This window comes from Rhineura floridana, chromosome 2 (genome assembly GCF_030035675.1).
Source record: "Rhineura floridana isolate rRhiFlo1 chromosome 2, rRhiFlo1.hap2, whole genome shotgun sequence".
Taxonomy (NCBI): Eukaryota; Metazoa; Chordata; class Lepidosauria; order Squamata; family Rhineuridae; genus Rhineura; species Rhineura floridana.
Genome location: NC_084481.1, coordinates 36,342,431 through 36,358,242, shown reverse-complemented (window position 1 = coordinate 36,358,242; position 15,812 = coordinate 36,342,431). Strand labels below are relative to the sequence as shown.

The 15,812-nt window shown below is 43.7% G+C and overlaps 1 protein-coding gene across 2 annotated transcripts in view; it reads right to left on the bottom strand.

The window, feature by feature from the left end:
- The window catches only part of PDE1A (phosphodiesterase 1A), a 158,189-nt gene that overhangs the window by 56,491 nt on the left and 85,886 nt on the right, over window positions 1-15,812 (bottom strand). For both annotated transcript variants that reach the window (XM_061608284.1, XM_061608283.1), the window contains exon 2: window positions 9,524-9,637. In XM_061608284.1, the coding sequence (XP_061464268.1) occupies window positions 9,524-9,637 (114 nt within the window). The remainder of the gene's footprint in view (window positions 1-9,523; window positions 9,638-15,812) is intronic.

Here is a 15,812-nt window from a genome sequence, read left to right as displayed (position 1 = left end):
CCTTGTGTGCAAGGACATCACTGGTTAGTTTAGCAGGGGAAGCATGTACATATAAAGGAATGGTCACACAGAGCTTTTGCCTCTACTGGAATGATTACAAAAAGTCCACTTATGTACAGGCTTTGTTTGCACATTGAGGCATTGTTCTCAGGGCCAATGTGGAGGATAGTTCAACATCAAAGGTGTCTCCATTCTCACAAAATACACCCTCTCAAAAATGTGCAGCTTCTTGCCTCTTAGTTTAATGTATAGAAGCGTACAGTACAATTTTGTTGACATCTGTGTTGATTTTCCATCCTACCCCATCTCTAAGGTGGGCAAAAGATTACAATTTACATTTCACTTTTTTTTAAGTGGGGGGACTAGCAACCCTATGAAACAAAGCTTTTATATAAATACAAACTCCCCCCCCTTTAAATAGACAAAGATTTTTTATTTCAACCCAGCTGGCAGTTCTGAATGGTTTCTTGCTACTTCCCTTTCCTTCTTTTGAAATATAAAGTTTGAAATTGGAATTGTAAACTTTTGCAAACTCTAAGATAAGGCAGGATATATAAATACAACTTTGAAAAACAAAAACTAATATAGATAACAACACTAGTGGAAAATCTAAAGATTAGCATATCTGGTTCTGTGTCAGCAGGTTTTAGGGAAGGAGCGGGGAACCTGTAGCCCTCCAGATGTTCCTGGACTACAACTCCCATCATCCCTGCCCATTGGCCATGCTGGTTGGGCCTGATGGGAATTGGAATCCAATAACTGAAGAGCCACAGGTTTGTCACCCCTGATTCAGGGTGTTTTAAAAGAGGCGTTTCTCATTCCAGACATAATGTGTTAAAATGCTGCACTTGGTTACATGGAAATGTCCAGCAGATCCAGGTCTAGGCCAGACACTCAGGTTCATAATGGTGTTCAGTTTGTATATAGCTGGAATGCTGGTAGGGGTAATCCCTCCACACAACACCGAGACACAGATGAGTACAGTTCCAAATTTTAAAGTTTTCTTGTAAAAAAAAATAAATTTAAAGTTTGGAACTACCTTGGCTTAAATGAATTTGCTATCCCCATTTTTCCCTCTAAACTTCAGCAACAGGAAAAATATAATCAGGCCTTATTGATTTTTCCACTAAAAGCTATTACTTTCTAGACAAGTGGGAAACATACTTATTAAACCCATAATAGGGTCTGGACTACTCAAGTAACTTAATTATCACCTATTTTTATTTTGCTAGCTGGGGACTCCTACACATTTAACTCTTATGACATAAACCTTGGGCTTACCAAGGCAAATTAGTTCAAAGTGTTTCCCAACTGCATCTTAGCCTTTTCAAGATAGTCCTTCAAGCTCAATTTGAAAGTAATAGGATATACTAGACCACATAATGGATAGCTTTTTGCAAGGGGATAGCTGCACTGTTGTCATCTCCCCCACTAGGGCTGGCTCCAGGTTTGAGAAGGCCTTGGACAATATCCCTTCCGGTAGCCCCCCCTTTTGTTGGCTTACCTGGTGGTGTCAGCAGCACTTCAAAGGTGGCTAGAAGCTGCCATTTAAATTTACTACAATGCCCCAGAGTGCCCAAGGTAGTGTCATTCCAGGACATTTGGAGAATAAAAACGGAGGACTAGCTGATGTGGAGACCCTGACTCAAACGTAAGTGCTGGCAGACCCTGCTGGGGCCCTAGCAACTGCCTTAGAGTGTCAGGTGCTGGCACCCCCCAACCTTTTTAAAGGGGCATCCCAGTCCTTGCATGTCATTATCTTTGCCTAGAAGAAAATGTTGATTCTTGCCACCATTTGGGATGGGGTAGTCTTATCTACCTGGGCTTGGAGTGATAATTTAGAGTGATGGCTGTTGTTAAATTTTTGACACATATCAAGATGGGTGGGATCTGTCTGAGATCCTGGTCTGGATGGAATGTTTGGTTTGGTTTGCTATAATCTTCTGATGGGGCACTTCTGGTGGTTCCTCACATCCCTGAGATTCAGCTGCCCTCCACAAGGGACCGAGCCTTGTGTGATGGGCCCTGCCCTGTGGAACCCCCTACCAGTACAGGTTTGGCAGGAAACCTCCCTGCCTTCTTTTAGATGACATCTGAAAATATATTGTTTAGATGGGATTTCACAATAGGAATTTCTTTTTTAACCATCCAATATCTACTGATGTTTTATTGATGTTTTTAATCATGTTTTAAACTTATGGATACTTTTACTGATTTTATTTGTATATTGTATATCTCCCTGATATATTTTATGAAAGCACAGATTATAAATATTTCAAGAACAAACAAACAAACAAAGTCTTTGTTTTAACTATGGCCCTTTATGTGCCTACATCATCATCATCATCCAATGGGTAAACAACATATTGCAAGCCTAGCCCTGTTCAGTTCTACATATTCCCTGCCTTTTCTGCTATTATTAACTATTCTTGTGTCAGAAGGAGAAAGTTAAAATGCATCTGTTATAGTAAATTTATATGTTATAGTAAATGCCAGAAACATAGTGAAACCTGCCGTTAATTGGTAATTATTTAGATTTTAGGGGGCCAAGAAGGAAATATCAAAGATGTTGCAGGAAGCCACTCTGTCTTGGAGCTGGCTGTGAGGGCCTGCACCTGATGTCGGGCCGAGGAGACAGTAAAACTAGGGTTGCTGCTGGTGTACCGTCCACCCTGCTGCCCGGCAGCTTCTCTGACTGAGCTGGCGGAGGCCATCTCGGCTGTGGTGTTGGAGGAGCCCAAAACGATAGTGCTGGGTGATTTCAATGTCCATGTTAAGGCTGCCTCTAGTGTTCCAGCTCAGGACTTCATGGCCTCCATGATGACCATGGAGTTGTCTCAAGTTGTCACTGGCCCAACACATAGGGCAGAGCACAACTTCAACTTGGTTTTTGTTCCAGATGGAGGAAGGGGTGGTCTGGAGATGGGGGGGGTGGATGTGACTCAATTGTCATGGTCAGACCACTTCCTGGTGAAGTTTAGACTTATGGCTATGATCCTTCCCTGCAGGGGTGATTTACAGATTAAGATGGTCTGCCCCCGGAACCTAATGGAATCCACAGGATTCCTGAATGCCCTGGGGGTGTTCCCAGTAGATAGAGCAGGTGACCCTGTTGAATCCCTTGTCACGCTGTGGAACAGCGAGACACGTCGGGCTCTTGACACAGTTGCTCCTGAGCACCCTCTCCAGCATTGTGGAGCCCGGTTTGCACCATGGTACACCAGTGAACTAAGGGCAATGAAGCAGGCTGGATGATGGCTAGAGCGCAAGTGGCGAAAGACGTGCTGTGAGGCTGATCAGGCACGAGTAAAACATCATAACCATGCCTACTGTGTGGTGGTGATGGCGGTGAAGAAGGCCCAGTTCTCTGCCTTCATCACATCCTCAAATAGCCGTCCAGTGGAGCTTTTTCGTATTGTCAGGAGTCTGTTGAAATCAACTCCAGGAAATGGAGTTTTAGACCCTTTGGAGGCCCACTGTGAATTGTTTGCAAGGCATTTTGAGGGTAAAGTTGCTCGGCTCCATAGCAGTCTTGATGCCCCATTCACATCTACTGTGGTCCCCAATGAGGTGTCCAGTGCAACGTCTGCTGCAACTTCTTGGGAACGGTTTCAGTTGATGTGGCCTGATGACATAGACAAGGTGCTTGCGATGCTGCAGCCAGCAACGTGTCCTCTCAACCCTTGCCCTTCTTGGCTTCTTGCAGAGGGGGGTTGACTGAGTGGATCAAGAGTGTGCTCAACACATCATTGCAGGAGGCAGTGGACCCAACCTTGAAAGAGGTGGTGAAAAGCCTACCCTGGACCCATTGGTTTGTGACAAGTACTGACTGGTTGCAAATACCCCCTTTTTAGGGAAGGTGATTGATAGGGTTGTGGCACAGCAATTGCAAGTACTCTTGGATGAAACAGATTATCTTGACCCATCCCAGTCTGGGTTCAGGCCTGGTTAGGGGACTGAATCAGCCTTGGTTGCCCTGAGGGATGACCTTTATCAGGAGAAGGACAGGGGGAGTGTGACCCTGTTATTTTTACTTAATCACTCGGTGGCTTTTGATACCATTGACCATGGTATCCTTCTGGGTCGACTTGGTGAGATGGGTATTGGAGGAACTGTTTTACAGTGGTTCCGATCCCATCTCCAAGGTCACTCTCATTGGGTGACTACTAACAATGTGCTGCTTTTCATAACAGCCAATCTCTGTGGCCGGAGGTGGCTACTCACTTTATCTAATGCAGGGGTAGTCAATGTTGTGCCCTCCAAATGTTGCTGGACTACAACTCCCATCACCTGTGACCATTGCCCAGGCTAACTGGGGCATATGGGAGTTGTACTCCAACAACATCTGGGATGCATCATGTTGGCTACTCCTGATCTAATAGCAGGACTGACCCTGAGGCAGAGGTGAATTTCAAACTAGGGGCTTCCTAGTGCACAGCTGACAGAGCAATTCCAAAACCCTTACTGTCATGGGCCCAGCGGAATGGGGTGGAGTGGCAAGATGGCAGAGGAGGAGGAGGACTCTGAATGGACTGATGCTTCCCATGTTGAGCCGTCGGGCGCGCAGAACATGAAGAACTCCCTCTCTCTGGACAATGACAGTTCTGCCCCTGAAGCTCCGGTTACCCATGAGGAAGCTTGGCCCAGCCAGGCAGTTGCCACCCTGCCTGATGCGCCTCCTCTACCCACACCTGCTCTGCCACCTCTCCAGTGCATTGCACTTCCCTCTGACGAGAAGGGACCTGCTGAGGCAGAGTGGCTGCCCTTGCCTCACGGAGGCACCAGCACCAGCAAGAACAATGTGTGCCAACGGCTCCCCTGAGGTGGAGCTCTTATGTGCACACACTCTCCCAGCAGTGACACTCAGTTCACACAAGTAGGGCGCCCATCCAACCTTACTTAAGCAGGATGAGGGGGTGAGACTAGTTGCTGCGACAACATCTTAGTGCCATGCAGTTGTCTCTAGTCTAGCCTAGTAATGATGCTGAAACCTGTGTGACCTGTAAGCTGATTCATGAAGTGCTCTGAACTGAAATCCCTTAATAAACCTATTAAAGAAAAGAAAAGCTCCTCGTTTGTGACTGATGTCAGGGTGTTTGGGCAGGACAGTTTGTCGCAGCCACTGCCCTCTACCCAATGACACCATGACAGAGATGGAAGCAAGCAGTGGGATGGGGGAGGGCTACCAGACTGCCCTAGAGTCCTTGATAGCTGAGCTCCAGCAACTCCGCACCATGACCAAGACTCTTCAGAAGGAAACCCAGACCCTCCAAGTGGAGAACCAGAACCTGCAACTCCAAGTGACCCAGCTCAGGAACACTGTGACTGCCTTGCAATGGGGGTGGGGGTGTGATCCGGCTCAGCCAGTGCCTGCGCCCCATGTCAAAATGTCCATCAGGCTTCCTCTCCGATACAGTGGGAAGCAGGAGCAATTTGCAATGTTCATCACACAGTGTGAGCTGTATATCAGAGTGCAACACTCGGACTTTCCCAATGACTCACTGAAAGTGGCTTTTGTAATCAGCCTACTGGAAGGGGAGGCAACCCAGTGGTCAACCCCCCTGTTGCTTCGGGATGACCCTGTGTTGGCACAGTATGACAATTTCATCACTGCCATGGCAGAAGTCTTTCGAGATCCCCAGCGGAAGGTCACCATAGCTTGCCAGCTATGAAACCTTCACCAGGGAAAAAACTCTGTCGGAACTTATACTAAAGCATTTCAATTTTTGGCGCAGGAAGTGGATTGGAACAAATCATCTCAGATGTACCAAGAGATTCTGGATGAATTGGCATGAACTCCAGCTTCCAACTGCCAACTGTCGGCATGTGACACAACCGCAGTGGTGGCAGCAGTTGCTCCAGGGCCTGCTGCACTCCCTCCCCGCCTGCAAAGTAGCAGGATTATGCTGATGTGTTTGACAAGAAGGAAACAGACCAGTTGCCCCCCCTCATTGGCCATATGATTGTGCCACAGACCTGCTCCCAGGGACCCGGATTCCCTCTGGACACATTTACCCTGGAGCCAGATTTGGCCACTCTAAAGGACTTCCTCGATGTTAATTTGAAACTGGGTTTCATTTGACTGTCGAAGTCCCTTTGCTATTTGTCAGGAAAAAGAGTGGGGAACTATGCCCCTACCATGACCACCGGGAGCTGAACAAAATCACCATCTCCAACAGCTACCCACTCCCCCTTATCAGTGAGATGCTGGAGCGATTGCAAATAGCCAAGATCTACACTTGGCTGGACCTTTGCGGAGCCTACAACCATGTCAGGAGCTAGGAAGGGGATGAGTGCAAAACTGCCTTCAAGACTCTGTATGGACACTTTGAGTACTCGGTCATGCCTTTTGGACTATCGAATGCTCCAGATGTCTTCCAGGATTTTATGAATGACATCTTTCAGGACTCCTTAGATTGCTTTATGATAGTCTATTTAGATAACATCCTTATTTACTCTGACTCCCTAGAACAGCATGAGGCTCATGTGAGGGCTGTAATGCAGAGACTGAGAGAGCATCACCTGTATGCCAAGTTGGAGAATGGTGCGTTCGATCTAACCACTCTGGACTTTCTGGGATATCGTATTACCCCCACAGGAGTAGAGGTGGACCCGGAAAAGGTGCATAGTGTGCTCTCCTGGCACCCCCCCAACCCCAAAAGGACCTACAGCATTTCCTGGGGTTCACCAACTACTATAGACATTTCATCGCTGCTTTCTCCAACATGACCGCTCCACACTGCCTAAAAGGAACTGGCCCCTTTAGATGCACCAAAGCCACCCAACAGACTTCTAAGCATCTAAAGTTGTTGTTCTGCTCTGAACCTATACTACAACATGCCGACCCCCACCGACCTTTATTGGTGGAAATGGATGCCTCAGACATAGCCATTGGAGCAGTGTTGTTACAGCCCTCCTTGTGCATACTCCTCCCAAAAACTGACCGACTCTGAACAAAATTACACAGTCTGGGAGAAGGAGCTACTGGCCACCTGCAACATGTTCGAAACCTGGCAGCACCACCTTAAAGGAGTGCGGCACATAGTGGAGGTCCATACTGATCACTATGCACTGCCCAGGAACAAGATCCATTTGCCCAAGAACAGGAGCCCCCTCAGGATCAGACGCCAGGCTACTCCCAGGTGGGGGGATGCTATACATTAGGAAGCACTGTACATGTCCCCAGGAGAGCTCCAGGCCAAGATCCTGCAACAAAGCTATGTTACCCCAAACGCTGGGCACTTCAGGGTGTTCAAAACTCTCCAGTCAGTCACACTAGATTTTTGGTGGCCCAGGGTCAAGCATGATGTGGAAAGTTTTGTGCAGTCTTGCCCAATGTGCATGAGGGCCAAACATGCCCCAGGGCGCCCAGCCAGACTGTTAGATCCTCTGCCCATGCCAGACGGACCCTGGAGAATGGTGACCCTGGACTTCAGCACAGATCTACCCTCATCCCAGGGGAACACCACCATTCTGGTGGTAGCTGATGCTTTCAGCAAAATGGCCCATTTCATCCCATGCATATGCCTACCAACTGCCAAGGAGACAGCTCAACTGTTCATCAAACACATTTTTCGGGCTCATGGACTCCTGAACAGCCTGGTCTTGGATCGGAGACCCGAGTTCACTGCCTATTTTTGGTGTACCCTGCTGCAGCAGCTACAAATCGAGCTACGCCTATCCTCTGCACACCACCCCCAGATGGATGGGCAGGCAGAAAAGGTCAATGTCACCTTGGAAGAATACCTTCACTGATATGTCAACTATCAACAGGCCAACTGGGTGTATCTGCTACCCCTCACAGACTTGCCTATAACAATTCAGTGCATGCCTCTACCCAGCAGACCCCCTTCTTCACTAACTACGGATACCACCCTCTCACCTTTCATACCCCGACCACCACTCTGGGAGTCCCTGTGGCAGCAGAATAGATGCAAGAACTACAGGCCATGCAGCAGATGCTGCAGGAGCAACTGGCGAGGGCCAAGGCAGCCTACAAGTGGGCCATCAACCAGCATCACCAGCCTGGTCCTAAAATACAGGTGGGGGACAGAGTGTGGCTTTCCATGTGGTACTTACCAACAACTGTACGTTGTCAGAAGTTAGGGGCTCGGCATGTGGGGCCTTTCAAAGTAGAGGCACAGATCAACCCAGTCGCCTACCACTTGCTATTGCCTGCCACCATGAGGATCCATGCCATCTTTCACCATTCCTTGTTGACTCCTGAGGGGCCACCGCATCCATACAGGGCACCTGAATCACCCCAGCACCCATACTAGTTGATAGCCAGGAAGAATATGGAGTGGAGAAAATTCTCAACTCCCATCAGCATTGGGGAAAGCTGCAATACCTGATCCACTGGAAGGGGTTTGGACTGGGAGAGAGATCCTGAGAGGTGGCACCAGATGTCCATGCACCGGACTTGGTAACAGAATTCCATCACAGCTACCTGGATAAACCCAAGCCCCCGGGGTGGGGGGAGGATCAGCATGGAGGAGGGATGCTGTCATGGAAGTGGAGCAGTGAGATGGCAGACAAGGAGGAGGAGGACTTTGAATGGACTGATGCTTCCCATATTGAGCCATCAGGCACGCAGAACTCTAAGAACTAGTCGAGCCTAGTAATGATGCTGAACCCTGTGTAACCTATAAACTGATTCAGCTCTGAACCGAAATCCCTTAATAAACCTATTAAAGAAAAGCATAGCTTGTTTGTGACTGGCTTCAGGGTATTCAGGCAGGACACTTATGATAGGATTTGTGGGCAGCAGTTGCACTGAACAGAGGCATCCCTCTGCTGAGCTGGCGCCCACCGGCTGCCAGATCTGTGGAAGGAGGGAGGCTTGCTGGCGGTATCTCCGCCAGCAGAGGCCAATAGAAAGCCCTGAAATGAAAACTTCTGGAGGGGGGAAGGGGGTTGAGCTGAGCTGACCCTGTTGGAAATAGGCAATCTCACATGCTACCACTAGGAGGCAGGGTTGTACATGCTTTAGAGAGACCCGAGATCCACTGTATTCTAAGTCAGTCTCACCGGTGTTGTGTGGTAGCACTGAGCTCAATTCAAAACCAGTTGCTGTGCCAATCTGGAGTTCATGCAGGGATTGGGCCAGATTGTCCTACCAACCCCACGTTCCACTGCTGTCACTGTAAGCAGCTGGGCTGGGCTACAGATGGGGCAGTGGCTCTGCCACTCCGCAAAGCCCCACCAGCAGCTGGTGGAGTCAGTTTAGATTGCGTCCATATCCTCCTTCTTACATGCTACACCATGCTAACTCTCACAAGTAACTATCACCCTAATATTTTTTTAAAATGTCTTGTTCTACCATGCTCCTGATTCTTTGAGACTAATAGTAATCAAAATACAACTCTGAATCTGGGATTTGAAACCTTTTCAAAAACCATTATCTGATTTTTGTCATGGCTCATGTAGATCTGATGTCACTCAGAAAAAAACTGTCTCCCAATAGAGGGATAAAATATCTCCACTCAAATTCAGTTGATTGCCTCTAGTTCTGTTGACTTACCTTGTTTCATCAATGTACACTGCCTCCAACACAGATGCTGCGTATTCTATATTCTTCTTCAAATCTACCACGTTAACGTCACCTTTCTCCAGCTGCTTCACTAAACATCTTAATCTGTGTAAAAAAAAAATATTAAAGTCTTTTTAGGATGCAATATCATCCCAAAACATCCTTCACTGTGACCACATACTAAAATCCTTGACATATTCTCACCCAGATTGCAAGCCCTGAGTCTATTCCAGTGTACAGAGAATGCTCCATCACATGCAGACTTCTCCATTCATTTCAGTGAAAATGCACACAAACTACTTCTTCTGCTGAAGTGAATAAGAAAGCTCTTGAGGAATGGGAGTGCTGTCCATGCTTTGGAAAAGATAATTAGATTTATGAACTTTATCCTTTTTTAAAAAAAGATGTTTTAATAAGCTGTACACCACTTAGAATCCTTTTGTAACGGTGGTCTATAAATTATCGTACATAAATTAGGTATTATCCTTGAATATATTCTGTTTGCCCTCCCCCCCCACACACACACAGAGGTTAAAGTCCATCGCATGGTATATGTAAAATAATGTGCATTTACAAATTTTCTACAATAGTGAAAATGAATATGCTGTTAGAAATTAGGTAGTGCAGGGAAACATAAAAGCAAAATCAGAAATGGGACAGAGATAATTCACCATTGTAAATATTCCAGCTCCAGTACTGCCTGAACATATATGGAATCATAAGATGCATTTCTATATAGAGAAAAGACCGTTCATAAAATTCTGCCACATTCTATAGAATGATCAGGAAACAGAACTTAGGATAGGCCTGTGTAGAGGAAGAGGTGAAGCAATGTAGATGCGAACAGGATTGACCCTCAATATCTAGAGACACGAGACAGGGAAAAGGCTCAGATTGTCCTCAACTGTGCCGTTTCATTCTCCCATGGAAGTGATTGGTTGTCTTCCACTTCAGTTGGAGAAAAGTAAGGCATTGATCTTGGAGACACTGCTGCAGTGCAGGCAAGACCTACCACCCCTGAATATCTAGTGAGTTGGGCCACAGGAACAAGAATCCTGCAGGGGTGGGGAAGGATGCTATGCAGAGGATACAGAGAGAAACACTTCACAAAACTACAGGAGTTAGTTTTATATATATCACCTGCCCTGGAGGACATATATTGCAAAGACTCATGGAAGTGTGTGAAATGTCCATCATTATGATGGAACGGCATTTGCTGCCAAACACTCCACCATCATAATGATGAGAATTTTGCTAGTAACTAATAAACAGAGGCTTAAATACTTCTTTGTCTTCTGGACACATTTATTTATTAAACTAAAGTTAACATTTTCCATACCTATAGGTATTTGGTGTTCATGGTTATTTAAAACTTTAGCACACACTATTGCTTCAGCATTTATTTTTATTATTGATATAGTCTTGTTCCTATTTTGGTCAGATGCAAGTAGAGCCCTATAGCATTTCTTTTTTTAAAAAAGTTCCCCCTTTAAACTTTTCTGTTGTGACTTTCAAACAAGAAAAGCAAAGAAACATGGAACAAATGCACCTCACGTTTTTAGTTAGGGTAAGTCATTTGTAGGACTAAGCGTATCGACCTACTACAGGCATACCCCGCTTAAAGTAGCTTCACTTAAAGTAGCCTCGCTATAAAGTACATGCTCCATACTCCACTATACCCCATTTAAAGTACGCGCGCTTTGCAATAACGGACACTTTATTGGCATGACGCCGCTGCCATCTAGTGGTAATTGCATGCAGTACAAGTGAAGATAATTGCTTCACTTTAAGTACATTTTCACTTAAAGTACACTCTCCGGTCCCATTGCATACGTTAAAGCGGGGTATGCCTGTACTCTCTTTGAGGACCATGGATGCCTTTTATCGGTATGCTAAACCTGTTCTCATGAATAAGATGTATACGTGCAACTAAAATGAATATGCTCCCAAAATTTCATTTCTAATTTCAAAATATACCAATGTGAAAAATTGAAAATACAGATAAAAGAATGGCAAAAGATGATAAATACTTTTATCTGAGAAAAGAGCAAAGGAATTTTAAAAGGGCATAGTGCTAGTAAGATAAAGACGGAGAGCTAGGAATAGCCAACATCTATTATATAGCCATAATATAGATTATATCATGGTTCAAAGAGAGGCAGAAAAAATAATATTTCTTGACAGAAGTAGTAGATTCGGATTAGGTAAATCTTCTCTGGTGAGTAAATGCGCAAGAAAACAATACCTTGATGTGTACAATGATAAAATTAATACACTTTTAGAAATAGGGGATAAACATATATTAAAACTGGTGCCAAATATCTCACCAATTGCTTTGATAACTGGTGATGAAAATTTCATCCAGAAGGAAACCTAGGGGTATTTAAACTGTGGGAAATGAAAAAAAGATAGATATCAGAATGTGATGGTTAATAATATGGTACAATCATGCGAATAGGTAAGTGAAGAAATGTCAGTAAACCTGTTTTTCAGTATGTCCAATGTTTTTTGAACAGACAGCAACAAAGATGTGGTTTGAATTGAACAGAGAAGGGGGGGGAAGACTTTGAAAAGTCATTAGAATCAAATGACACAAAAGAGGAGGTGAAAGCCTGCAAGCAAAAATGGGGGAAAGACCTGAATAGCTCCAGATGAAGTATAGGAGGCTCACATTTCCCAGTAGCTTCCAACTCAATATAAAGAAAAATGTTTGAAGAGTAAAGAATGTTACATAACAACCTGGAAGTATTGGATATAGGATATAATGTGAGAGAAGAAAAGGAGCAAAGGGAGATTTCCTTTCACATGCGGTGGAGATGTAAGAAAGAGGTTAAATGTTATAGAAGGATGCTACAGCTAACAGAGGAGATTTATTGAATTTATGTATAAGGTCCCAGGGTAGGCTACAACAATAAAATATACAATAAAATATACCTTTTTAAGAAAATCAGTTAAAACCATAAAACGAGAAAAGTGTAAAAACAGTTCCCTATGTAAAACAATTAAAAACAATTACACATATGAAAACAATACAAACGTTTAAAAACAATTCTCTATATATAAACAGTTAAAAATATGTAGTCCAACAACAACGTCTTGAGGAATAATCAAGTGCCATGAGGGGAAGGGAGGCTATCTTGCCACTATTCCCTTCTAAAAAAAAGAGGAAACAGAAAAACATAAATATATATGTACATAAATTACACACAGATATTCTGCACCAATAACACTGCCTTGACATTTTGTGAGAAGGCAGTATATACATACTTTTATTTATTTATTTCTAAATAAATAAATATTACTGCCTGCCATGTTGCAATTATGCAGGGGAAAAATGTCACCATGGGTGGGGAAAAGGCTCCCAAACGGTAGTGCAAATGAAACCTCAGATTACACTGCATGGACAATAGCATCCATCGACAAGAGCTTCCTTTCACTAAATTGCTCATGCCAGACTCTAAAAAAGAACATTATTCCTAACTGAGAAAGGGTTTCCTTCTTCATTTTCCACTCTCTCAATACTAAATGCAGTCCACATTTTTTGCTTTAAATCACATGGGGGGGGGGAGATACATGATTTTTGGAATGAAAAAAGGCCAGTATCACTTTTAATACAATTACATTAATACTGGTAAGACTGCATTGCTGTTCGTGCTCAAGTGCTAATAGTATACAAGCTTTGGGATAAAGTGACACATTTTAATTGAGATTCAGCTTTAGTGGACATTTAATTTCCTTTGAGAAAATTAATTTTACACATTTCTTCTTCCTGTGTTAAAAATTAAGCTGCAGTGGTGTACTCCTATAAACGAGGGTTGCCATATTGCCTGGTTAGCCAGGTTTTACCCGGATTCTTTGCATGCCACCCGGTGCCCGTTTAGCCCCTTAGGTGGCCCGGATTCTCAGCTTTAATTTTTTTTAAAAAAAGGTTTCTAGGTGGTCCAGTTCTCGAGATATACATAAAAATGTCAGCCACCCCCTGACTATTACATCTTTCTTTAAACAGTACTGTATAGCACTTCGTAGCTTTATCCCCGCCCGTTCAGGATTGCAGCCAATCAGTGAAGCCAGGGTTGCATTTGGTTGATTTGAGGCAGTGTCTAGAAAACCTCATTGCAATGCCAGAAAATGGTGGTTTCCCCCCTGTTTATCTGAAAATCTCATAAATTGAGTGAGTATATACATTTCAGTTTTTTTCCCTCTTGTGTGCAGGAGTCAGATCCTGGGCAGTGTTTTGAAAACCTTCCCAATACTTGCTTTTGTAAAAGCAATGCTAATCCCATATGCCCAGAGTAAATCCCATTGAATTCAATAGGACATACTTTTGAGTAGACATGGTTTATGAATGTGCTGAAAATCAATGGGACTTTCGCATGAATGTAAAAAAGAACTGTGTTTGTGTTCTAACTCTTTCTGTCCCATCTCCAGTCCTATTTTAAAGCAAGTAGGCAGGGCTTACTTAGGTATTACAGTTTTTATTCTGTAGGAAACTAATACTGATGTTTTTGAAACTAATACTGATTTTTTCTCAATGACCAACTGGTTTGACAATAAACATATGGGCTGTGTGTATTTATACATCTGCAGTGTGTGTGTGCGTGTGTGTTTGGAGTGTTTCCAACAACCCTGTGAGGTAGGGATGGAAACCAAGGCAGCTCACAACAAGAAATAAAGCCATTTAAAATCCAATAACCATAAAAACAAGTATAAACAGTTGCAAAACAGCGTAAAGTGTCATGATTCGGAATTTTGGGTTGTGTGAATGAAGTTGCTTATCACTTGAGGTTGCATTTCTGTCCCTGTTTGAGTAAGCCCCACTGAATACACTGGGACTTGCTTCTGAATAAATAAACCTAGGATTGCACTATAAATATCTTTACAGTTTGTGTAAATAATAAATATATTTGATAGTCATGCTTATATAAATATTTCTTCATTTATCATATTTTTGGTTTTTGGTTAGGAATCCTGACTGGTTGTGAGATGCTTAGTTTTCTGCCTTACTCATAGGAACCTTGTTGTGGTTGGTATGGTGTTGCATTTAAGAAATCATGGTACAAAATGGCCTGAATCAGTATAAGGCAGATTCCTTGGTTCCTAAAAGTGGGAAGAGACTCAAGGGCCACAGTGACTCCAACATTTATTTATGTATTTTTATTTACAACATTTATATACCACTTTATTGTAAAAAAATCTCAAAGCGGTTTACAGAAAGAATTAAAACAATAAAATTATTGGCAAAAGTGTTAAGGACAGATACTTAAAAACATTCAAAATAATAAAACCAATAATGAGTTAAAAACATATTTAAAAACACAATAGCTTCCACATGCCTGGAGAGGCTTGCCTCAAGAAAACTGATTTTAGCAGGTGCTGAAAAGAGGCATCTGCCTAATGTCAATAGGCAAGGAGTTCCAAAGCGTAGGTGCTGCCACTTAACAGGACTGATTTCTTACAAAAGCAGAACAAGTACTGTACTATGTAGCACCCATAACATGGAAAGCACAGCTTGAACTTGGCCTGGTTGCAAATCAGCAACCAATGCAGATTTCAGAGCAGAGGTATTATGTGCTGATAGGATCTCACTCATGTCAGCAATTGTGCTGCAGCATTCTGCATTAACTGCAGTCCCCAGGTCAGGTTGTGCTGCATGGGGATTTCTGTGACCTTGGCTGACTAGCTGCTAGGATATTTTTAGTTTGGGATTTTGGTTATGAATCCTGACTGCTTGTGGGATGCTGAGTTTTCTGCCTTACTCATAGGAATCTTGTTGTGGTTGGTATGGTATTACATTTAGGAAAATGTTACTGCCTTTTGTGTTGTTTTTTTCCTATTTGCATTTCACTTATCTTTAACCTCACTCCATTACAGCCATAGAAGCAACAGCAGCATATGCAAGGTAATTAACTCCCATTAGTGATAAGAGCAAGAATTTATAATTATTATTTTAATTAAAACAAGGGGACCAGATGTTTATTTTCTTTCCGAGCCCAGGACTGGGTCTTTCATGATGCCCGGTGGGGGGAGGGAGGGCAGGAGAGTAGTCGATAAGACAGACATCCTGGAATTGATAATCCAATTAGCAAGGTATGTGTGGGGTTGTTGTACACTTCCAGGCTCAGTTTCATTTTGAGTATGGAGGTGGAACCTGTGTAGATGTGGTTATCAAAGGGAGAAGAAATTTTGAGTTAAGCAAAGCTCTGCTTTTATAAAACCTAAGAAACATACAGTACTTTGAATGTCTGAGTGCCTGCACCAGTGGAATACTGGAGGAAGTTGT